The sequence below is a fragment of the Rattus norvegicus genome, chromosome 5, assembly GCF_036323735.1.
Source record: "Rattus norvegicus strain BN/NHsdMcwi chromosome 5, GRCr8, whole genome shotgun sequence".
Classification (NCBI taxonomy): Eukaryota; Metazoa; Chordata; class Mammalia; order Rodentia; family Muridae; genus Rattus; species Rattus norvegicus.
Genome location: NC_086023.1, coordinates 127,265,402 through 127,291,225, shown reverse-complemented (window position 1 = coordinate 127,291,225; position 25,824 = coordinate 127,265,402). Strand labels below are relative to the sequence as shown.

Genomic DNA, 25,824 nt, shown 5'->3' with positions numbered 1-25,824 from the left:
CAGAGTGATACAAATCTATTTAATAGTAAACATATCAAAGATAGCTTTGTGTTTCAATAAATATATTCTAAAAGTAGTTCAGAGCATGCTGTTGTAATCACTAAGGAAGACTTGAGACTGTCAGTCCCTCTGCAGAAATGCTGTGCACAGATGCAAAATGATCAAACGCTGAGACAATAATGAATCTCAAGAAAGTGGCGTAGCCATCTCGTGCCTGTAAGAGAAAAAGAAATCAATAAGGATGCATTTAGCAATCCTAGCAAACTATTAGAAGCATTTGGCAGAATGCACGCTTTGATGAAGAGTAACTTTTCTAACATGTAACAAAATAGAAGGCAAGGGTGTTCAGAAGGCAAGCTAGCGTCCTCACAGTTGTCAGAAAGTGATTCAGCACACTGTTACTCTTGGTTTTGGGAAAAACTGAGAAGACTAAAAGTTACAAATGTCCATTTCTGACCAACTCTTTTACAAGTGTCTTTGTAAATGTCTTTGTCATGCTAACCAGTTCTGTCGGTTAATAATGATACACTACCTTAAAGCATGACTACACTCTCACATTTATATAATTTCCCTGGAAAGCAATTTGGCAAGATACACAAAAAGCTATAAAATGTTTATATTCCTGTCTTGAGTAAGTCCGTCCTGTGGAATTTATTCCTAGACAAAATGAAAAAGGTGAAGGCCACACTGTGCACAGCATGTGCTGATTAATATCCACTGTGAATCACTGAGATGACAGAGCATACAGTAGCTTAAATATGTGTAAACAAGTAAACGGTGCCATAAAACATAATTATAAGGCTTGGGATATAATATTAAGTTTAAAAAGATGATATAAGTTTTCTATACTTTTTGTTGTGCTACCTGAGGTTTATGGTCAGCAGCTAGAAGGACAAATGGAGTCAGTCAACTATCAGAAATAAACGTGTGGGGGTTGGGGATTTAGCTTAGTGGTAGAGCGCTTGCCTAGCAAGCACAAGGCCCTGGGTTCGGTCCCCAGCTCCGAAAAAAAGAAAAGGGAAAAAAAAAAAAAGAAATAAAAGAAATAAATGTGTGAGTATTTTGCCTTACCACTTTTCAAATGTTCTATAACTCTCCGCAGCAAGTCCTTAACATATAATACCAAAGAATGCAGAAGCAATTTAGTATAATTAATCTTTCTTTCTTTCTTTTTTTTTTTTTTTTTTGATCTTATTGGCCTCCCAAATTCCTGGAGGAACTTATGTGGGAGAAAAATGAATTGTGGGGTTCAAACAATTCCGGTAGAGTTTCTAGTGTGTGAGCGTGTGAGAGTGTGTATGTATACCAGCAAACCCCAAAGACCTTGCCTCCCAGCAAGGTTACAGTTTGTGACGAGAACAAACTCAAGTCTTAACATTTGCACTATAAGTGGACTTAGCTCTCCGCTCCTGGAAGTGCAAAGCCGCAAACCTAGCAGGTAAGAAGCCACTCAAAATGTCATGAAGAAGAGCTGTATACCAACACTGGCAGCTAAACGCACTTGGAGAATTGTACCAGGACCCGATTGTCTAAAACTAGGGCGTGACAAACTGGCAGAGACAGAGACTCCTGATGAAGCGGCAGCTTCCCTGTCAGTGGGCGTTCACTCCACTTGACAAGCAGAGCCCAGTGGAATGCTGTCAGAAAACCTCTGGTTCTCGGTCCACTTCAGCTCTCGGGCTTATTTGTTCTGATCCTATGCTCTAGTTCCCCTCATCTAAACCTCTCTTGTCCTTTCACGCCTAATTACCACCCAACTCTGACAGCTCAACCCCCTTCGAGTCCTATTCTAAACAGAATCAAATAAACAGCGTAACCAAATACTTAAAAAATGAATCACTGACCAAATAAAACAAACAAATAAATTCAATTCTGTCTTATCCATGCAGCCTCTTTCTCCAGGATTAGGTTGTTTTTGTTGTTTTTAAAGAACCTAATTAATAATATATTTAGCTTATAATATTATTGAGAATAATCTCTAATGGTTGAATAGGCAAAGAACTGCTAATATCACAAGGTTTTTCATCATGAATAATTCATATTAGGAAACCTTAAAAATCTCAATTGGGCTCACTGGAGACAATCTTATCTCTATAAAGTATATACACTTACCATAATTTCTTCATTTTGAAGCTGCCCCTCTGTGTGTACTAAATCTAAAGCATAAATTTAAGAGAAACAGGTTAAGGCTCAAACATCTGAAGAAAGCCATGGAAATTGGTGCCAGCAAATGTGATTATTTGGCAAACTATAAGTTAAAGCTAGATTTAAATGAATTATTATCTGGGGGTTGAAATCTGATAAGACATTTGGCTTAAAGGTTTTAAAAAATGAGCTATAAAATACCTCCAGTGATTATAAATAAGACAATGCAAATGTAAATTATACTAAAGAAATATTACTAAAGAAATTACACTAGAGAATAAAGAAATAGATAAAATGCAGAAAGTCCTCCATTTTAAAACATGATTTCTTTATTTATTATATGTATACAAGTGCTCTATCTGCATGCACATCTGCATGCCAAAAGAGGACATCAGATCTCACATAGATGACTGTAAATTACCATGTGGTTGCTGAGAATTGAACTCTGGACTTTTTGAAGAGCAGCCGGTGACCCAAGCTCCTCCCTTTTATTGATCAAGCTCCTTACAGACTTTTATGTAAGAACCCATTTTCCTACATGAAAATTTCACCTGTGACATGACCTCTTCTTATACCCAAGTTTAATAATGTACTATTTGCATAATGGTAGGCTAGATTAGTTTATTTAGCCATGAATTACTTTGAGTATCCTTTCCGAAACAAGAATTATTTAGTTAATATAATATCTTTTTAAAAATTGTTTATTTATTTACATTTCAAATGTTGTCCCCCTTCCCACTTTCCCCTCTGCAAATCCCCCATCTCCTCCCCCTCCCCCTGTCTCTATGAGGGTGCTCTCCCACCCACCCACCCACTTTGGCCTCACCTCCCTACCATCCCCCTATGCTGGGGCATCAAGCCTTCACAGGATCAAGGGCCTCTCCTCCCATTGATGCCTGACAAGGCCATCCTCTGCTACATATGCAGCTGGAGCCATGGGCCCCTCCGTGTGGACTCTGTGGTTGGTGGTTTAGTCCCTGGGAGCTCTGGGGGATTCAGTTAGATCTTCCTATAGGGTTTTAATTCCCTTCAGCTCCTTCAGTCCTTCTCCTAACTCTTCCACTAGGGTCCCCATGCTCAGTCTGATGGTTGGCTATGAGCATCTGAATCTGTATTGGTCAGGTGCTGGCAGAGCCTCTCAGGGGACAGCTGTATCAGGCTCCTGTCAGCAAGCACTTCTTGGCAGCAGCAATAGTGTCTGGGTTTGGTGTCTGCAGATGGGATGGATCCCTAGGTGGGGCAGTCTCTGGATGGCCTTTCCTTCAGTCTCTGCTTCACTCTGTCTCTGTATTTCCTGGGTGTATCAGAACTCCTAGGGATCAAGCTGCCTCTGGGTGTGATTGGGGGGTGGAGGGCTTTGTAGCACAGGGTCCACTCCTGGGGTGCAAATGCAAACCAGAAGGCAATACCTTTTGATATTAATTTGTATCAAATAATGCACAGAATTTCAAAAACTAGCCAGCACCAAAGGGGAAATCTTTGGGCAGTAAGATTCTGGAGCCATTTTCCTGCTTCCTAATGTTTTCCTTAGATAATACAAACCATTTCCCCTGCTTTCCCATGCCTTCTCTAGTCATGTTTTCTGCTTCTAGGCTGGAATGATGGTACACACCCAAAATCCCAGCACTCAGGAGACTGAGACAGAGGATAGATTATAAGTTCCAGACCAGCCTAGGCTACATTCAGAGTAAAAACCTGTATAAAAAATAGTAGTGGAGGCTGGGGGGGAAGGGGACTACAGAGATGGCTCTGTAGTTAGGAGCACTGACTGTTTTGCTAGAGGACTTGGTTCAGTTCCTAGAACTCACATAGCAGTTCGCAACTCTCTGTAACTCCAGTCACGGGGGTCTGATACCTACCTTCCGGCCTCTGTAGGCCCCAGGCATGAATGTGGTGCATAGATATACATACAGACAAAACATCCATGCACACTAAAATCTAAACTTCAGTTGTTTTTCCTATAATACGGCTATATTCTCTTTCTTATATATTTGCTATTTAAGTCTATGTCACAGTAAGTAGAAATCAATACCCACTTCTTGGTCTAAGAAGTGTGCTGAAGGGGTTGGGGATTTAGCTCAGTGGTAGAGAGCTTGCCTAGCAAGCGCAAGGCCCTGGGTTCGGTCCCCAGCTCCGAAGAAAAAAGAAAAAAGAAAAAAGAAAAAAAAGAAGTGTGCTGAAATAAGAAATCAATTATAAACCAATCCTCCCCACCTCATTCATATGCCATGTCACTGGCTACTCTCAGATTCTAGGCTTTTCCGGGGTTGCATGTAATACGTGGGCTTACTTCTTGTTGTTCTCCTTGGAAGGCACTAGGTTCAACTGAACCTGCTGGGTTCTGGAAGCTTGGCCTGTCCCTCTGGCATCAAATTTATTGATCTACATTTGCCTGGTTCACTGGGTTTATATTTTCTTTTCTTCTTATAGCTTTATACCTTTTTGTTGTTCTGTTCTCACAGCATTTGCTAAGAACAAGAAATAGACACATGAAGTAATTGTGTGTGTTCATGCTTAACTGGAGGACAGTGGTTATTAAAGATTTTTTTTTTAAATAGGGACTCACTATGTAGTGATGGCCAGCCTAGAATGATCTATGTAGATTAAGCTGCCCTCAAACTCCTGGGCCTGAGGACATGTACCACCATACCCAGCTCAGCTGATATTTAAACGTTATTATTAATCCAGAAGAAAAGGTACGAAGCTAATATTTGTTTGCTTGTCATATATAAGCCACTAGCTCACAAAAGCCTTAAATGTGTCATCTCTGTTTTTTATAAGAAGCCTAAAATTTTGAAAATGTTGCTACATAAATAGTATGTCGAGGACTGAACAAATTTGTGTTTTTCTAGGCCTTAAGTGTGTTAAAGAATCATTAAAGTTCCCTGTTATTTACCAAAATCCAGCTGGACTGATAGCATAAAGGCAGAGGCCAGGCATTCACCCACTCCCTCACGCTCACTGGAGACATGAATACACACCTTTTTCAACCCACTGCTCAAAATCCAATGGCTCTTTAGATGTGGTCTTTTCAATCCTCAAAGTCCGCACTAGCATTATAAATAAACAGAATAAATAAAAATGTTAATTAGCTACTTAATTCTATATTGTTGTGTCTGCGCTTCTTTTCTCCGCTGCCCTTGTCTGCCATGGACTGTGGGGGACAACACAAAGTACTGGCACCAGGAATCCTGGAAGCTGTGACTTTTCCCATAAATCCTATAGTAAAGCACAACCTTCTATAGTGGTGCCCTGTTAGTATTTATCACTACAGAGCACAAATCTAGTAGTGCTTTTCTGAGTCCTGTTATTATCTGCAGTATTTGTATACTGGTGGGGATACTAGTAATCATGTCCTAAGTCTTTACAGAGAACACGCCTTGAGTCAGGCATATTTGTTCATTCTCTCTTGGCTGAAGTCTTTATGAGGAAGGTATTAACCTACTTTCCTGATGAGGACACAGGCTTTACAGAAGTCAGGAAAGGTGTCCAGTAAACTAGAGCTAGTAAATGCCAGAACAGGAGTTTACACACGAGGCCTGTCTAGGGTCTCCATAAGGAATGACAAGCATAGCACGCATGCACCTTCCTTCTGCACAGGGTTTTGCCATTGTCCCCACATGACCTCCAGAACCATCCTTCCCTCCTGTCCTACTCTGGAGGACATGACTCCTACAAATCATACTTTCTAGACTAATTTACCAATTCAATTGTCTTTGGGAATGGCCAGTGGCAGGCACCAGAAGATTGGAGGGCAGGGAAGTGAGACCAAGATATTTTATCTACCCTCTGTCCTGCTTCATGCCATGCCTTTGATGGTCCTTCCCCTTCAAGACTGTAGCTCCCGCTAGCCAGGCCAGCTAGTACATTCCCTGACCTTCCCCCTCCCCCTCCTCTCTCCCCCCCCTTCCTCTCCCCCTCCCCCCTTCCTCTCTCCCCCCCCCTTCCTCTCTCCCTCCCCTCCCCTTCCTCTCTCCCTCCCCTCCTCCCCAGGGCTCTGGTAACACTTTCCTTTTCTTGTCTCAGGACTCAGTGGCTCCCTGCTATAGCTGGTTTCTGAGGGCCCCATTATCCCTTATTCATTCCTGCAGCCCAGGCCAGAATTTTATAAGTAGATCTATTAATAAAGGCTCTTCATTTGAAACATCTGGGACCTATTCTGTTTCCTGCCATGATTCTAATATACTTTATCACAGACCGGACTTTATGTTCCAAGGGGAGATTCCACTCCTAATCCCCAGAAAATGTCATTAGCAATGGAAGAATCAGAACTATCTAATGGGAATAATTGGGGTTATCAGATTTACAGCAAGAATCTGAGAACTACAGGCTAAATGAACCTAGGACGAGGATGTCATAGAACTCAGTATTTGGGCAAGCCAGCTTCTTACATTCCTAAGAGTCTTCTGCCAAAGACATTCACACAGTAAGCTGCATGGAAATTATGATGTGCTTTGGAAGGGTTTGCAACTTAGGAGACTAATTGTGCTGAAGGCAGTTAACTCAGACTCCCCACCCTCCCATTGCAGTAATAAAACTGGGTCCCATGCTGTAAGGAAAAACTAGTCTTCTGCCAAAAGTTTACATGTGTCCTCTGCCTACAGAAAATTAAAGGATAATAAAAAATTAATGTGTGATTTGCTTACCCAAGTAACTTTGAATCACAAGCTTTTCAATCTTTACGTGTTTGTGGAAACAAATAATGAACTCCTGGGGAAACATGCCTGTGGTGGTCCAAAAGGTTTCTGGATTCCTAGTGTTAATTTTAAAGGAGGAAAGGGAATAGACAGATATAAAAATATAATCATAATGTTATAATGAATAAATATTAAAAACAGCTACTGCTTTATCTTATAATCCTTTTCTAATATACTTCTGCCTATAATCTCAACTTTAGTACTTTCTTAAACTGACATACTTTCTAAAATGCTGAAAGAGAACTGATGTCACTCCCACTGTCTCCCATTACGACATCACCCATCCCTGCTGCCACGGCCAGCTGCTTGTGACTCTCAAACACATCATGCAGATGCACGCTTCCATACCTACGTTAATGAGTTCTCTTGACCCCAAAGTCCTTCTTCCTTTTGTGTAGCTTATGGACCTTCTCTAACTGCAGCAGATGAGAGGCACATCCTTGGTGTTCTGCTTGCTTTATAACGTTTGTGCCCACTCTTTGCTTTTATGTCCCTAAGGGCTCAGACACTTGCCTTTCTCTATTTTTATGTCCCTAATAGCTATCTATTATAGTGGGGGGACTCACAGTATATAAACAATGTTTGCTGAAAAAACTGAAGTTTCAAGTATCTCATGATTCACTATGGTGACCAATACCCCCAAGGAGGATACAGAACAGTCCCATGAGTCCAGAAATTCTCTTATCTTTCTTCCAGACAATTTCCGTATCCCTTAGCCAATAACTGCTTTATTTCCATCACAATAGGCAGTCCATTCCTTGCAGTTTTTTCTTCTTTCGGTCACAGAGAGCGACCTGGGGCCTTGTATGTGCTAGGCAAGGGCTGAACTGCTGAGCTATACCCTTAGCTCATTCTCTTTTTGTTTCATTTTCTTTTTTTGCACAGTATCACTACATTGCTCCAGCAGGCCTCGACTTGCTGTATATCTGAGGATGACCTTGAGATCTCCGTGCTCCTGCTTCTCCATCTCTCCAACTCCCAGGTCACATGTGTGCTCCACTACACTCAATCTTACATCATTGGGAACTGAACCTGGGCTTCATACATTTAGGCAAGTTTCTACCAATTAAGCTACATCTCCAGCTTTAGTAAGTGAAATTTAATTTTTTATTTCTATTGCGTTTACTTCCCACTTTATTAGTTTCTCCACCTCCTTATTCTCTTTTGAATTAGGTGCTACGGCAGGTCTCACTACGTAGCCCGGCTTGGCCTTTATCCTCTTACCTCAGCTTGTCAAGGGGTCGGGTTATAGGCTTTTTACCATTATGACCATTTTTGCTTTTGTTTTTGTAGATTCTTTGAGGTTTTCTATGAAAATAGCCACAGAATCTGTGAACAGAGAGTTTTACTGTGTTTCTCACCTCTCTACCTTTTATATCTCTGCTTATCTGACTGTACTCGTACGATCTCCAGAAGACAGAACGAGAGAGCTTTTCCAATCTTAGGGTAAAGTATTTCCCATTTTACCACTGAGCTGAAAAGTTTTTGTTTGTCTTTATCAGACTGGGGGACCCTCTTCTCTTAGGTAGCTGAGAGCAAATGCCAAGATAAACAATGAATTTTCATGCACATAGCCCAGGCTACCCCCACACTCATTGTGTAGCCAAGATTGGCCTTGAGCTTCTGATTGTGCCTTTACCTCCCTAATGCTGGACTCACAGGCATGTGCTCGTTCTACTAACACTGCGAGTTATTATAAGTGCAGCCTTGTGTTCCTATGATTTTATGAATATCTATTCCCAGGGTAAACTACATGTTTTTAGACTCATCCTTTGGGCTTTCGTGCTTTTGTTTTTGTTTGGTTAAGACAGGTTCTTGCTACGAAGATCATCAGGCTGGCCTCAGCCTGAAATTCACGATACTCCTGCCTCAGCCTCTCCAGAGTGGGTATTACAAGAATGGGCTACAATGCCCAACTTAATTTAAAATATTTCGTTAAAAATTTTTAATTGACTTCAGAAAGAACACTAGTTTTAAATATTTCTTACGGGCTGGAGAGATGGCTCAGCGGTTAAGAGCACCCGACTACTCTTCCAGAGGTCCTGAGTTCAATTCCCAGCAACCACATGGTGGCTCACAACCATCTGTAAAGAGATCCGATGCCCTCTTCTGGTGTGCCTGAAGACAGCTACAGTGTACTTATATATAATAAGTAAATAAATAAATTTAAAAAAAAAGAAAAAAAATAAATATTTCTTACTATGCTCTGTCTGGTTTTGATAATGGGGTGCTAGCGTAACACTTGTAACACTCGGTGGGCAATCTCTCCTTCCCCTCTGAGGAGGATTAACTTCAGGCAGCCTCGAGCATGGTAGGCAAGCACTCTGTCACTGAGCTCTGCTTGAGCTTTGTTTGTTTATATAAGGATTTGTTAGATATTGATGTTTCTTCTCTGAGTGCTTGATAGTTTTGGTAGTGGGTAGAAGTCTGTTCAGGTTTTCTACTTCACTTTGTGTCGTTTACATTTTTAAAAACTTTTATGTGTATAAGTGTTTTCCTACATGTATATCTGGAGGTCAGAGGAGGACATCAGATTACTGGAACTGGAGTTACAAACTAATTTGAGTTGCCACGTGAGTGCTAGGAATTGAACCAGGGTCCACTAGAAGAACAGCCAGTGCACTTGACGGCTGAACCATCATCTCTCCAATCCACTCTTGTGCTATTTCTATAGTCTAAGTGACCTGAGGATTTGCCCCTTTCCTCTTAAATTGCTAAATTAGCTTAGTTTTGTTACTTATAATGCAATGGTTATTCTCTTAGACTCTCTATTAATAGTTTCTTTCTTTTTAGCATTGGATATTTACACATTCTGTGCATGTGCTTGCTTATTGAATCAGGCTCTATGTGTGGCCCTGAGCTTAGGACTCTCCCGCCTCCCCTGAGAACCAGGACTACAGACTGGAGCTGGAGGTCATACTCAGGGCTTCGTGGATGCTAAGCAGCAGTTCACCGCCTGACCCCAGCCCTGTCCTATTTTCCACTTTCCTTCGATTTAATTTGCCCCTCTTTCTAGATTCCCAAGTTGAAACTTAATGTTGCTTTTTCCCCCTCTTTTTGAGACAGGGCCTCACTGTGTGGCTCAGAGGCCTTCTGAGTACTGAGATTGGAGCTGTGAACCACCATTCCCAGCTAAGAACATTCTCCTCATGATTTCAGTTTTCTGAGATTGGTGGGACCTAGTCAGGGAAATTTGGGGAAATTCAATGTGTACTTGTTTGATATGCCACCACTGATGCCAGTATTTCAGGTCAATTAATCACGATAACAGACAGCGCTGTGCATATCATCTGAATCTTTACTGGCCTATGTGCTCTAGCTTTATTGAGAGGAGAGTGTTAAATATCCAACTGTAGGTTCCTTTCACCTTTCAGTTTTGCCCTTATATACTTTAAAAAAATTGATTATTAGGTCTCAGATGTGTAGAAATATAACTTCCTAAGTAATTGACCTAAGAGTACAAAAATATCCCTTTATTCCTAGTAATCTTCTGTCTTATCCTCTACTTTATTATGAATATAATTAAGCCTCTTTCAAATGTAGAGTTGGTGGGGAAGATCATTTCTCACTCACTTTCCACCTATTGATGTGTTAAATTTTTTGATTATAGTTTCTTTTGTGTGTGTATGTGCAACCCATGGTACATTTGGGAAGAGGACGGCAAGGAACAACTTTTAGGAGTCACTGTTCCCTCCCTGTGTGTGTCTCAAGTCACTATACTTGGTGGCAAGTACCTTATGTACTGAGCCTTCTCACTGCCCCGTGCAGGGTTTTTTGTTTTAAAGGCAGTTAGCATTTAATTAATGCACGTGGCTTCAAGCCATCAGGACACAGAAACCCCCAGCATCCTTAATCTCCTTAGCTCCTTTTCTGAGGCGTTTGGCTTTCATGATGACAGGCTGCTTAGGGAACTTTCTCTTCCCCAGAACTGTGTGGTATCGGGATCATACCACATCAGTGATTGGGATAGTGCCAGTCTTATTCTGGCAGTGGTTACCAACTTACTGACCAACGTCCACCATTTATCCAGGTTGATGGCTGGGCAGAGCTCTGGCTCTTCTTTAAGAGGAAGTGTGTAGTACTAACTCCCCCAAAGTCACCTGGAATTTGTCACAGATGATCCTGTGGTGATGCATGTTATCAGTTACCCTGACCTCCTGGCTGCTTTAATGCTGACTGATACAGTCATGGCCATGAAGTTTCTGGATCTTCTTCAGTCTGGGTGGCATAGCAACAACCAAAAAGAAAGTTGTTGGTTTTTTGAAGACAGGTTTTCACCGTTTATCTCTGCTGGCCTGGAACTCACTACATAGACCAGGCTGGCCTCAAACTCACAAAGATCAACCTGCCTCTATCTCCCAACCACTGGGACTAAAAGTTTGCAGAGCCACCACCATGCACCACCACCCCCGCATCTTAAGAGGGGTCTTGTTACGTAGCTCAAGCTAGCCTCAAACTTTTGGTCCTCTTGCCTCAGGCTCTCGAGCAGGAGGATGACATCATCATGACACCAGGCTGGCTCTTTCTGCTGTTTATTTTTAAAAGTGTGATAGTGGTTACTCCCAAAGTTACTATAGAAGGACCTCATGGGACTGGGGAGATGGTCAGTGGCTAAAGTTCTTACCATGGCAGCAAAGGAGACAGAGTTTGGCTCTCTAGAACTATCAATGCCAGGTAGACACAGTAGCTTTCCTAGAATCCAGTCTAGGAAGGCAGAAACAAAGGATGCCCAGACCAAGCTGACTGGCAATCAATCAGCCGAATCATTGGTGGGCTCTGTATTTTACTGAGGAATCCTGCCTCAGTGAATAAGGTGGGAACAATTAATAGAGGAAGATTCCAGATTTCCAGATATCAATCTCAGACCTACACACACACACACACACACACACACACATACACACACACACACACAGAGAGAGAGAGAGAGAGAGAGATACACACACACAGAGAGACAGAGACACAGAGAGAGACAGAGAAACACATATCACACACAGACACACACAGAGAAACACACACACACACAAAGAAACACACACAGAGAGAAACACACACTGAGAAACACAGACACACACAGAGAAACACATACGCAGAGAGAAACATACCCACATACCCCCACACAGATAAACACACACATGCACACACACACACACACACACACTCATGTACACTATCTTAGTTACTTTTTAATTGCCGTGATAGAACACCATAGCCAGGACAATATATAAAAAAACAAAATTGGAGACGCACAGTTCCAGAGGTTTAGCTATTCCCACATGTCAGGGAACATGGCAGCAGACAGTCATGCATGGTGCTGAAGCAGATGAGCTTCCATTCCTGGCAGCAAAGAGCTATCTAGCAATGGTGTGAGTTTTGAACCCTCAAAGCTCACCCTCAGTAACACACCTCCTCTACCAAGGCCACACCTTCCAATTCTTCCCAACTGGGGACCCAGTGTTCAAATATATGAGCTTATGAGGGCCGTTCTTATTCAAACCACCACATACACAATACACACGAACAAGTGAAAAAGTAGAAAAGGGGGGAGAGAGCTTTGTGATCGTCAGATCACCCAGAACTTCATGTCTATGCTATTGTAATATATTTTACATACAATTAATCTCACAATATAGTGGTTTAAATCATAAAGTGATTAGCTATCTCTCAAAGAAACTCAGAAAAATATAGTCATTTACACTTATCCAAATATTTACTATTTCTAGTACATTTCATATAGGTTTGAGTTTTCCCCTGGTATTAGATCTCTTCAAATCACAAAGTTCACTGAATATTTTCTGCCATGCAGGTAACAAATAAATACCTTTCCTTTGGAAGTATGTTTTAGCAAGAGAAAGAATTCCGGGTTGACAGTTTTTACGTCTGTTTGATTCTCCAGTTCAGCATCTGTCAGACACTCTACTGCTGAAGTGCTCTCTCTAGTAAGCAGGCCTGCTGTCATCAGCACTGCCGTGCTTCAGCAAACGCAATTCTTCTTCTCCAGCTGTTTAAACATTTCTCTCTTTTTCAGTGTTTCCTGGGACATAGTCGTTCTATTTATCCAGTTTGGGGTTTCCTGAGTTTTTGATCTGTAAATTGATGATTTATTTCTCTTTATATTGAATTTCCTTATTGTCTATATTATTATTACTGTCATTGCTACTATTATTAGTGTGTGTGTGTGTGTGTGTGTGTGTGTGTGTGTGTGTGTGTGTGTGAAAGAGAGAGGGGGTATTATTGCAAATGGTGGCCCTTAAGCAGAGGTCAGAGGGCAACTTTTCAGGACTCAGTTCTCTCCTTCTACTGTGCATTCTGGCATTCAAACTCAGGTAGTCAGTCTTGAGCAGCATGTGTCTTTACCTGCAGAGTCATCTCACCAGCCCTAAGCTGGCATTTTTAAGTAAAATTAGAAAAGTAGAAACAATGTCTCTCAACTTAAGAATGCATAAATACTATATGCTCTATCAACATATTTGAAAATTTGACAATAAGAAAAATAGTAGTAATAAGGGACTGGAGAGATGGTTCATTGGTTAAGAGCACTGACTGCTCTTCCAGAGGCCCTGAGTTCAATTCCCAGCAACCACATGGTGGCTCACAACCATCTGAAACGGGATCTGATGCCCTCTTCTGGTCTGTATGAAGACAGCTACAGTGTACTTAAATAAATAAAATAAATAAATAAATCTAAAAAAATAATAGTAATATGTACTACAAGACAGAGCAACCTTAAATCATGTAAGTGGAAGGAGCCTCACAACAGTGGACATGCTCTGTGTGGTGTGTGGCTCATGCTACGATGGGAGGATCCTGCCAAGTTCAAGCCAGTCAGATTTCCACCAAGAGTTGCAGGCCAGTCAGCTCCACACTTAGACTTTGCCATAAAAACACAAAAATGGGGGGCTGGAGAGATGGCTCAGAAATTAAGAGTACTGGCTATTCTTGCAAAGGACCGGAGTTCGATTCCCAGTACCTACATGATGGCTCACAACCATCTATGACTATTGTGCTAGGGGATCTGACACCATCTTCTGGCCTCTGTGGGTACCAGGCACATATGGAGTATACGAGAAAAGCATCCATACTCTTGGTTAAAAAATCAAAACAATAAACAACAAACACTGAGACAGGCATGGAGATACACATCTATAACTCTAGCATTTGGAAGGCTAAGGCAGGAGGATTGCTGTGGGTTTGAGGCTGGCCTGGGCTACACAGTAAATTGCTTCAGTTACTGACATCCTATTCTTTAAAAAGCTCAAACCACAACATATATGATTCTATGTATACGATTCACTACAGTATGCAACCTGTACTTGCAAACAGGGCCACTTCTTTTTCAGAGCATGGGGTGGATGAAAACTTCCTGGGCACTGGGCCTAGATCACATGTGTGCAATGATCTACCATTGCAGTCCTACATTTTTTTTAACATCTGAAACAGTATCTTGCAGATGCCTAGGCTGGCCTCCAGCTTTGATGAACCACTCCTATCTCAGCGTTCCAAATGCTGGGGTTCCCAGTGTGAGAGATCTCAACCTAGCTTTGTTGTTTTCTCTGTGGAGTTCCTTTCCTCCCTTTTTACTGGCATACTAGTACAGAGGACAAAGGTGGGGTCAAGGGGAAATAAACATTCTCTTTAACCCCTCTTTCTAGCCAAGTGTAATCTCCAGACTTGGGGAACAGAGGCAGAAAGACCAGGAGCTGCAGGTCGTCTTTGGCTATATAGTGAGTGGTTCTGCATCAGCCTGACTACATGAAACTATCTCAAAATAACAACACAGACAAACGGTAACAAAAGACAGAACAACTAACTTCTAAGGAAACTTAAGGTATGCAGCCGGAGCTGTGGGAATAAACTTACAGCACCATTTTCTCCAAGTAACTCTGCAGCTGTTTCCATTGATATAAAACAATCTCTGAGCAGAAAACAATTTTAACGCCTATACAAAGCCTGTTTATTTTGCCAGAACTACAGAGATTAAAACTCTCTGAGGCTGAATAGATGGCTGAGCAGTTAAGAGAACTGATCTCTCATTCAGAGGACCTAGGTTCAGTCCCCAGGACCCACACAACAGCTCACAATTTCCTTCAACTCAAACTTCAGGGGATCTGATGCTCTACTCTAGCCTCCATGGGCACCAGGCACGTACACGATACACATTCATACACGCAGAAAACACACACAAATAACTTTTTTAACTAAAGGCTTTAGAAAGGGAGGAGATAAACTGATCTTGCCTTAGAAAAATGATTTATCTCCCATTAAAGCGAAGGGTATTTCTGGAAAGATCTCTATTCTAAATGAACAACTTAAAGACAATTTTCTGCAGTTCTGTGTATATATGTACATTAATTTTTCTATACCAAGTTGTTGGGATAAATAACTATTACTTGACTTTCATAGGAACTATGACACAGGCAAAAGCAGGTATTAAGTTTCTGATCCAGGGGTTGGGGATTTAGCTCAGTGATAGAGCGCTTACCTAGGAAGCGCAAGGCCCTGGGTTCGGTCCCCAGCTCCGGAAAAAAAAAGAACCAAAAAAAAAAAAAAAAAAGTTTCTGATCCAAGCCTTACATTTGTGTTATCATATAGAACCCTTAATTGAGAGTTAGAAAACACGCACGTTAATTGATTCTATCATTGGTTTATCTGTGTGATTTTTTTAACAAACTATTTTACCTTTGGTACTCTTTTTGTTAATCTTTAAAACAGGTTGAAACACTTTTTTTGTTTGTTTTTGAAGACAGGGTTTCTCTGTGTAGCCTTGGCTATCCTGAACTCACTCCATAGACCAGGTTGTCTATGAACTCAAACTCAGAGATCTACCTGCCTCTGCCCAAGTACTGGGATTGTCCAGCCAAAAATACTTTTTTAAAAAAGTTTACTTACTGTATTTATGCGTATACGTATGAGTCCATGTGCACACGTGTATGTGTTTATGCTACTTGTATGCAGGTGCCCACAGTGGTCAGAAGAGGATCTTCTGGAGTTACAGGTGGTGAGCCATCGAATGTGGATGCTGAGAACAAAACTCTAGTTTTCTCCAAGAGCAGCAAGCACTCTAAACTTCTGAGACATCTCTTTAGTCTGTTCTCCTTGCTTTTTTCCAGACAGTGTCTCATTATGCAGTCCCAGACTAGCCTTGAATTCAAGGCAATTCGCCTCCTGCCTCAGTCTCCCAGTACAGTAAGATTATAGGTATGAAACACCATGCCCAATTGAAAACAGTTTGTTTGTTTGTTTGTTTCCAGAGCTGGGGACCAAACCCAGGGCCTTGCGCTTGCTAGGCAAGCGCTCTACCACTGAGCTAAATCCCCAACCCCCTAAAAACAGTTTTTATATATGCTTACTACTTCCTACATTGTAAAAGCTCTAAACAAATTTGCAGTCACATATACATATGTGTGCACATACATTTATACATGTGTGTACATGCATATAAATTACACTAGCGTGCTTTTTAACATTAGCCAAGTTTTACAGATATTTGACATCTAAATCAACCTAGTCAACAAATGTTCAAGATTCTATAGAGTCAAAGATAAGCAAAACACAGGCTGATTTCTAAGAATTCACAACCGAGGGTTGGGGATTTAGCTCAGTGGTAGAGCGCTTGCCTAGCAAGCGCAAGGCCCTGGGTTTGGTCCCCAGCTCCGGAAAAAAAAAAAAAAAAAAGAATTCACAACCAAGAGAGGACATAATATTACAGATAATCAATTACAAAAAAAGAAACGGAAAGGTCAAATCACACAATTTCATTATAGGGACTAAAACCAAATGCTCCCAGAGTGTAGCAAAACCATGAGGTGATCCCACCTGAGGGAAAAGGTGTGAGGAAAGAGCAGCAACCGACCTTGATTGTTGAGGCCTTGTCCAAGCACAATAAAACATGGAGACTTATAACAGCTCCTTCTTACAACTGGCTCTGCCTCAATAATTAAAACTAGTGTTTAATGTGCACACCTATCTTCTCCAAGTCTAAAATAAGGATAATCTAATAAATCCTTTTGGCTCTAAAGTAATATGATTCTACCAGTCAGGTGTGGTTATGTACACAAATCAAAAGATTTTACGAGTAAGCTTGTTTATTTAAAAGAGGTGTTGTCAGTCTAGAGAAGTACCGGATGCTCTCCCAGAAAACCCAGAAGCCACACAGTGGCGGACAATGGTCTGAAACTCCAGTCAAGGGGATCTGACATCCTCTTCTGGCCTTTCCAGGTACTGAACACATCTGCACAGTCATATGTGTAGGCAAAATCCACATATAAAATAAAATTTAAAAATAAACAAAAGTGGTGTGTTCTCCATTGGCCACTTTTCTTGGAATGACAGGTCTCAGAATACTACTTACCTCTCCCTAGAATGTGCTCTAGCCCTGGCCCCGGGATTGGAATGAAGCACACAACACAGGCAGGGCAAGAAGTGAGGCATTCAGCTTAGCAAAGATGCTGCTTAGACCAGCAAGCAAGCAAACAGTTCGTAGGAAGTGACAACATTTATATACTTATATTTTAAAGAAAAATCAGAATTAAGCCAAAACCAGATATTAAATTTTACTCTTCCATAAAATGAAGTTGCTGTCTTGGTTTTTTTGTTTTGTTTTGGTTTGGTTTTTTTGTCTCAGTAGAACATCTTTTAAAACTGATTCATGGGCTGAAGAGATGGCTCAGCAGTTAAGAGCACTGTCTGCTCTTGTAGAGGACCTGGCTTTGGTTCCCAGCACCCACATGGCAGTTCACAAGCATCTGTGACTCCAGTTCTAGGGGATATGGAATCCTCTGTCCTTGGGTATTGCACACATATGGTACACATACATACATATGAGCAAAGCACCAGCATACATAAGATGAAAATAAATAAATCTTAAACCACTCGTGTGCAACTATTTGCATAGCAGCAATGGCGGAACACAACTCTAATCCTGGACTCTGAGACAGGAGAATTTGAGTTTAAGACAAATCTAGGTTACACAGTAATGCCCTATCTTAGAAAACTCAAATCACAACAAATACGAAGAAAACTGATGGTAGAGTACTTGTCTACCATGGAGGGCCCTGGGTCTCATTTCCAGCACTGCGAAAAAGAATACAAATTTTAAAATTGGACCTATTTGCACAAGGGATCAGTCAAAAAATTACTAAGGATAAAAAAACGTACTCACAATTCAATTAGTTCAATAATGACTCTGCAAATAGACTCAAGAAGTCATCTAGTTCACTAAATATTTATTAAACTACTTAATAGTGTCAGTTTAGTTATGAAATCGGGCCCCAGTACTCGAGGGGCTCCCTGATCTAACATAACCCAAGAACTAGGACAGAAGGAAGAGGCCTCTTACCCGTCAATGATGTTTTCAGGCGGGTGCTTTTCATCACTCGACGTGGCCAGAATCACTTCTGTCCCTTCAGTGCTCGAGCAGAGATCCACCTTCCTCATCTCAAAATGTGTAGCCTGCAATTTTTATAAACATACAGTCATAACAAAGCAAACTCTTGATTCTCAACAGAAGAGAAAGCAAGGCTGTTGCCTAGCACACAGTTTAACAACCAAGCTATTCAAACAGTGGGAGGGACGTGCACATTTGTTTCTGCAAACTTCTGCCCTCTTCCTGGGATGACCTATAAAATACAATCATTTCCGTTTCTATCTTCCACAAAATGTCTTTGACTACTTGAACTGATATCATTATTCTACTTAAAATTAAAACCCTCAGTAATTATAGGAAGATAGTTAACAAGTTATGGTGACATAAATTATGAGTGACTTACTGTTTATAGCTGTATTTGTTTGTTTGTTTGTTTTTTAAGTTTGGGGGCTAAAAATAGGTATTTTTTGAGTATCTATACCTTTTCGATCGAAGTATCAAACAATACTTACTTTTAGGGTTTTTGTTTTTCAGTCTGGGTCACTCTGTAGCCCAAGATGGTCTAAAAATCACTAGAAGCCTAGGCTGGCTTAGAACTTACAGTAGTCTTCCTGCCCCAGCTCCCACATTCTAGGATTACAGACAAGAGCCGCCACACCTGGCTGCACTTTGGGGGTAGTGGCAAACACAAGGTCTCTCCTACTCAGGATCATCCTTATCTACTCCCTGTGAGCTGGGGTTTCAGGCCTACCCACCACACCAGGCTAATTTACACTTGACACACTGGTTTTGGTTACTGTTTTGAGATGAGAGTTTTGCTCTGTTAGCCATGCTGTCCTCAGAACTCCCAGCCTCCTGTGATTCCCCTCCTTTAGTCTCTCCAACAGCTAAAATTACAGGGATCTGTAACAACAGCAGTCATTATTTTCTGAATAGAAACATGAAATAAGGAAAGTGATAACCTTACTCTAAAATTCTAAACTATGAGCTGGAGAGATGGCTCAGTGGTTAAAAGCACTGACTGCTCTTCCAGAGGTCCTGAGTTCAATTCCCAGCCACCATATGGTGGCTCACAACCATCTGTAATGGGATCCAATGCACTCTTCTGGTGTGTTTAAGACAGTTACAGTGTACTTATATACATAAAATAAATAATTATTTCTAAAAAATTCCGAACTAGTCACCTGGACTAAACTCATCTCTGCTGAAGGAATCTTGTTGAGCTCCACCCCAGAGGATATTGGAGGGTAAAACAGAGAAGAGTCTCTCAGATCTTATCTTCTGCTTCTCATACCTGTTCTGATACAGACAGATGCATAATAACCAGATGTACGTGTGTGTGTGTGTGTGTGTGTGTGTGTGTGTGTGTGTGTGTTTACCTGCTTTGAGATAGTGTTGCTCATTGGTACCTCTCTAACACTGAGCTGACTAGCACAGTCATCTGGTTTTTTTACATGGGTTCCAGGGACCAGAATTCAGTTCCTAGCACCTACACTGGGCAACTCACAACTACACACACAGACACACACTCTCTCTCTCTCTCTCTCTCTCTCTCTCTCTCTCTCTCTCTCACACACACACACACACACACACACACAAACCAAATCACAAGCAATGTATTCAATAAAGCTTTACAAATCAAACTCATTAAGGTAAAGAAATATTAGAGCCTGTGAAAAGTCTTCCTCATCCCTTCCCAAATACTACCTCTTGTTCCTCCCCACAGGGAACAGTGGTCCTAGTTCTAACTCTGAGGGTGAAGTCTGTCTAAATCTTATGTACATGGAATCATAGCTCAGGCTTATCTGTATCAGGCATCTTCCCTCACTGTGTTTGTGAGATTTATCAATGTCGCATGCACGTTAAGTACAGTTAGGTGCAGCTGCAGCTGCAGCACAGCCCCCATGCATGTCACCTGAGATGAGATCAAAGAAACAAGCCCCAGTGAAACTCCACAGGAAGCTGCTGCTAGCTGAACAGCAAAGAAAGGTTTCTCTGGTCTTGTGTACACACGAGACAGACCCAGTGAAGGAGAAACTAAGCTTACTGTTTAATCATTTGAAATGAGAAGTAAATTAAACATATTTAAAACTGCATCTAAAGAAGCAGAAGAATTGATTTGTCCCTTACGCCATCTCCCAGACAAAAGAAAAGATGTGAAAGACGTGAAGTCTCTAGGGAAGGAATTACCTGTTTAGTCTACCTTCTGTTGAGATACTGAACAAGCAAGGTTAGAATCGGCTCAACAGATGACTCAGGTGCTGGCGGTACCCGTGTGCTAATTTATATCAGAAGATACAATGATACCTCTATAGAACTCTGTTAAATAATTTAGAAAGAACACAGACAAAATGGGTAAACAGAAAGTGAGTTTAGCAAGAGAAGCGAAAACTCAAAAGGAATAACACAGAAATTCAGGAAATGAAAAAATATAAATATAAATAAAGATTTTTTTTTAAAGAAATGTTAGCTAGGCTTAACATCAAACAGAATTTAGCATTAATCAAAGATCAGTAGACTAGCAAAAAGGCTCAGTCAGGAAGGGCGCTTCTAGCCACACCTAATTCAATCCCCAGAACACTGACATGTAGGCAAAATACCCATTCACATAAAATAAAAATAAATTAACTTAAAAAATAACTAAGAGAACAGAGCATCAGACCTATAAAATAATATCATCTAGTCGGAAACATGCACGGTTGGAATTGATATCTTAGGAGAGGGAAACGGAATAGTGTAGAAGAAAAATATGAAGAAAGATGGTTAACACTTTACCAATCTAAAATATAAATTCACAACTGCAAATAACTCTGAGGTTTAACTTGAGCAAACACATAGAAGATTCTACTTAGGCACGATTAGTCTATTGCTGAAAGAAAAAAGAGAAAAAGCAAAGCAGTCACAGCAAAGAGCACACTAACACATCTCTGGAAACACTGATCCCGCCAGAGGTGTGCTTTACTCATGTAGGTGGGGGTTAGTCCAATCAAGCTTAACCATCGAGGTAAGTGTTTCTAGATTAGATCTAGCTCTGTAAGAATGAAAGCACTACTGATGTTACATACTGTGAACAAAGACTATGTTATAGAGAAACTAGCTTAAAACTCTCTGTAAAGGACTCTGGATAAGAATAAGAATACTTGCCTTATATGCAAGAAGTCCTGGGTTGTGTCCCCAGCAGCAAAACGAGTGCAGGAAAGACTCCCAAACTCTACCGAATGACCTAAAAAAATAATAGCAATGAAAAGTGGGGACTTAAGAGATGCAGAGGTAGCCAATAGGAGCCGGATTTGGTGACACATGCCTGTAATTCAAGCACTCAGGAGCTGGAGGCAGGAGGCTCAGAGGCTCAGGTCTACCCTTAGCGCATAAGCAAGCTGGACACAACCTGGCTATATAAGACCTTTCTCAAAAAATAAAAACAAAACAAAGACAATAAATAACATGAAGCAAGAAGACGGTAATAAAATTACATCCATAGATCATGTTAATAAGTTCTTTTTTTTCTTTTTTAATGTCTAAAATTATTTATTGTCAATAAATTTTTATTTAAGGGGTTGGTTTGATTTCTTTGCTGTCCATCCAGGCCATCCTTTCTCAAGGTCATCCAGTTATGCTTTTTTTTTTTTTTTAAGATTTATTTATTATATATAACTACACTGTAGATGCCTTCAGACACACCAGAAGAGGGCATCAGATCTCATTACAGATGGTTGTGAGCCACCATGTGGTTGCTGGGATTTGAACTCAGGACCTCTGGAAGAGGAGTCAGTGCTCTTAACCACTGAGCCATCTCTCCAGCCCCCCAGTTATGCTTTTTAGCCCTCTTTTATCTGTCTTTTGCAGTCATTGGCAACTTCTAAGTTCTTAGCCTGAAGATTTGAGGACTTCTTCAATTTACTTTAGGGACCCTTCTTCAATTAGCTTTAAAAACCATTTTAAGGTTTCACTTGTGACACCCAACATCTCTTTAGAGTCTTTTCATATCCATTCCTGGAGAACAGTACATATGACTTTATTAGAAAATACAGTTAAAGTTTACTTCAACCTAACAGCTGTAACTAGTTCTGTCAGAATTAAATTTTAGTTCATGTCTGTAAGTAAAGTTCTTAACACTGAACATGAAGCAAAATAACATTAACTCAAAATAGACTAGGAGGCTGGGAAACAGCTCAGTGGTAGAATACTGGTCAAACATGTACAAGGTCTTGAGTTAGATCCCAGTACTGCAAAACCAGACAGAGACAGACAAGGAGAAACACTAGGATGTTAAGGATTCGTGACATGATCTTAGGATTGTAGAGTAAGCAATAAAGATAAAACCAGGGCTGGAGAGATGGCTCAGTGGTTAAGAGCCCTGACTGCTCTTCCAGAGGTCCTGAGTTCAATTCCCAGTAACCACATGGTGGCTCACAACCATCTATAGTGGGATCTGATACCCTCTTCTGGTGTGTCTGAAGACAGCTACGGTGTACTCACATTAAATAAATGAATGAATGATTAAATAAATAAATAAATAAATAAATAAATAAGGCTTCTTTGGTTCAAATGGTGGAAGTTTGGACACTATAGTGTAGTGGAAGGTGGTGGGACCTTTAAGAGATGAAACCTACTGGGAGGCGAACAGGTTACAACGGTCCTCTTAAACTGATTACTTGGAGAGTAGGCTGCCTTTATAGGAGTGGGTTCATTTCCCTGTTCTCCTGCTTCTACCTCTGGCCTTGTGAACTCTCTTTCCCCCTACATGCCATCACCTGTGAGATCCTTACCCACACCAGCAATAGCAGAAAAACACATGACTATACTAAAAGAGGGCAGGAACACAGAATTAAGCATAAATACATTATCTTCCTACTTTTCATTAATAAACTGAGCACTAGATATTAGACTGGATTTAAAAATCAACCAAATAATATTTTTGAGATACACTATAACTTTATAAAGACACAGACTGAAAGCCAATGATAGGATATAGTACACTTTGTTTTTCTTTCTTTCTTTTTACCCAGATAGGGTCTTTTTACATGCCTAAACTGGCTTTAAACTTGTGCAAGTGTACACACACACACACACACACACACACACACACACACAGACATAAAGGGGTTATGATCCATACCTGGTTAAGTGTTTATAGGGCCTGGTTTTTTGTTTGTTTGTTTGTTTTTTTTAGGACAAGTTTTCACTATATTTATAATGCTGGCCTCAAACCTATGATTCTTCTGCCTCAGTCCCCCCAGTGCTAGAATCACAGGTGTGTGTCTGTGTACCACCAAGCCCAGCTCTAGTTCCATTTTTTTATTTCAAAATTGGTAATTCTTGAACAGTTTTATAATTTAAATACTTTTTAATAATTATATTTACGGGGTTGGGGATTTAGCTCAGTGGTAGAGCGCTTGCCTAGGAAGCGCAAGGCCCTGGGTTCGGTCCCCAGCTCCGAAAAAAAGAACCAAAAAAAAAAATTATATTTACTACTAATGCTGACTGTGTAATATGATGTTTATGTAGCTGTGAGCTTCATGGTGGCTGCGAAACTTTGAGGACAACTTTAAAAGTCAGTCAGTTCTCTCCTTCCACCTTTATGTGGGTTCTGGGTATCAAACTCAAATGGCACAGATTTATGTACCAAACACTTTCTCTGCTGAGGCACTTTGTAGGCCTTGTGTTAGGTGCTGATAACTTTCATTTCATTTCTTTTTGATCTCTATATTATCAAAAAGTTCACTTTCCATTATAGTTCAAAACAGTATCAAGAGTACTGAAAGCTGTAGTCATACTGTGAGAGACACGTTCTAACATTTCTGTGTGCATTTTTCTTGACTAATCTAACTACAACCTTCATACTACTAATACCAGAGAACTGGTATAGAATGAATATTGTTAATTCTTAAAGATGAGGAAAATGGAGAAAAAAAGATATATATCATGCTGATGGACCTAGATGCTAATTACAAACAGAATTCTTAGTTTATTACAAATTGAAAATGTAGATTCAAGTTAAAATTGGAGGTAATAATAACATTAACTACCAAATTACACTAAAGTAACTTTCTTTTTCCCCCTTTGAGTTCCTACCAATTAGGAATATGTTTGTTTCTGAAATTTTTAACAAATATTTTCAAGATACACTTTGGGCCAGGAAAATAGGGGCTGAATGACAGACAATGCTTCAACAATTACTTATAACTCTCTGAACAGCCACACTTGGAGAATAATTATTAGCAGAATAAGATGTACTGCTTACCACTTCTTAAATTTTCAATTTATTTTTATAGTGCTAGGAATTAAACCCAGGGCTTTCAGAATGCTAGGCACGTGGTCTACTGTTGAGCTATAATCCCATTCAAAACTTCTGTGGCTTGGCATAGTGGCGCAGATCTGTAATCAAAGCACATGGGAGGCTAAAAGCAAGATTACCACAAGTGGGCAGGGAGCCTGGGCTACAGTAAACTCCAGGCCATCCTCAACTATAGAGTAAGATCCTATTGCCAAAGCTAGTGGGGAATGGAATTAAGTAAAGGTATTTGAAATAACAGCTTTGTTAAATACTGGTATAAGAAGTATGCTTATCCAAATTGAGCAAGCTGGGGGAAGCAATCCAGTAAGCACCATCCCTCCATGGCTTCTATATCAGCTCCTGCCTCCAGGTTCCCACCCTGTGTGAGTTCCAGTCCTGACTTCCTTTGGTGATGAACAGCAATGTGGAAATGTAAGCTGAATAAACACTTTCTCTCCCCCCCCCAAAAAAGAAGTATGCTTATCAACTCTGTAGACATGACAAAGCTGAGAAGTCAGCTTATATGCTGAATAATAAAACTGGCCCTCAAAAGAAATGCTGGAGGGATAGGGGTATAGTACAGTTGTACAGCATGTGCTTAGCATGTTCATGATCCTGGGTTCAATGAAGGAGAGGGAGGGAGGGGGGAAGAAAGGGAGAGAGAGAACAAGATAGAACAGTTTCATTGGTACGAGTTTATGTTTATCAATTTACATATTGTCTATGGCTGCCTTTGTGTGGCAGAATTGAGTAGCCGACACAGACTATAAAATCTAAAATATTATTTGGCCCTCTATGCCCCTTGATCTAGGTGTATTAAAATTTAACTTGTTTAGTCCATGACAAAATCACTGTAAGACAACACTGTCCCAAAGGCAAAATTTAAAATTGTTATTTTTAGATTTACTAAAAGTTAGGCAACCAATGGAAAAGTGCCAGTGGGCAGGCATGGGCCTCAGGTTGGATATTCAACAGCCTTACAAAACAAAACGCCACTTAAGAAGTTAAAGAGATAGTACATTCCATCAAATTCTTTGAACATCAGGAAGGGGTCCCCGTGTACTAACATGTATAATGCTGATATGGCAAGCTGATAACAGACACACAACTAGCAGCTGGATGCTAACAATGTGATTCACATCCAGAACACGAATTTTCTCGTTGACCTTAGGTCTGGGTGCGCTTACACCTGCCTGCCTCAAAATCCTTTCCTATACCATCCACTGGTAACTGGTTCTAAGTTTAAAACAGGTCATTATCTGTCTCCCAGGGTGGCAGCCCGGACACAGTCCTCTCACCTTCGCAAGTCCCAGACCCAAAGGATTTCGAATAACTTAAAA

At 40.7% G+C, this 25,824-nt stretch overlaps 1 protein-coding gene across 10 annotated transcripts in view; it reads right to left on the bottom strand.

The window, feature by feature from the left end:
* Ift25 (intraflagellar transport 25) overlaps positions 1-25,824 on the bottom strand; it is a 26,776-nt gene continuing 952 nt past the window's right edge. For 3 of the 10 annotated variants that reach the window (XM_008763899.4, XM_006238524.5, XM_006238530.4), the window contains exons 2-7: positions 21,352-21,430; positions 18,181-18,293; positions 6,792-6,898; positions 5,127-5,195; positions 2,113-2,156; positions 6-214 (exon numbers count right to left, since the gene is read on the bottom strand). In XM_008763899.4, the coding sequence (XP_008762121.1) occupies positions 101-214; positions 2,113-2,156; positions 5,127-5,195; positions 6,792-6,898; positions 18,181-18,278 (432 nt within the window). In that variant the 5' untranslated portion in view covers positions 18,279-18,293; positions 21,352-21,430 and the 3' untranslated portion in view covers positions 6-100. Of the gene's footprint in view, positions 215-2,107; positions 2,157-5,126; positions 5,196-6,791; positions 6,899-18,180; positions 18,294-19,391; positions 19,721-20,397; positions 20,506-21,351; positions 21,431-21,511; positions 21,611-25,824 lie in introns of those variants that run through there. The other 7 variants (XM_039110787.2, XM_063288426.1, NM_001131002.1 and 4 more) reach the window with 7 other exon arrangements.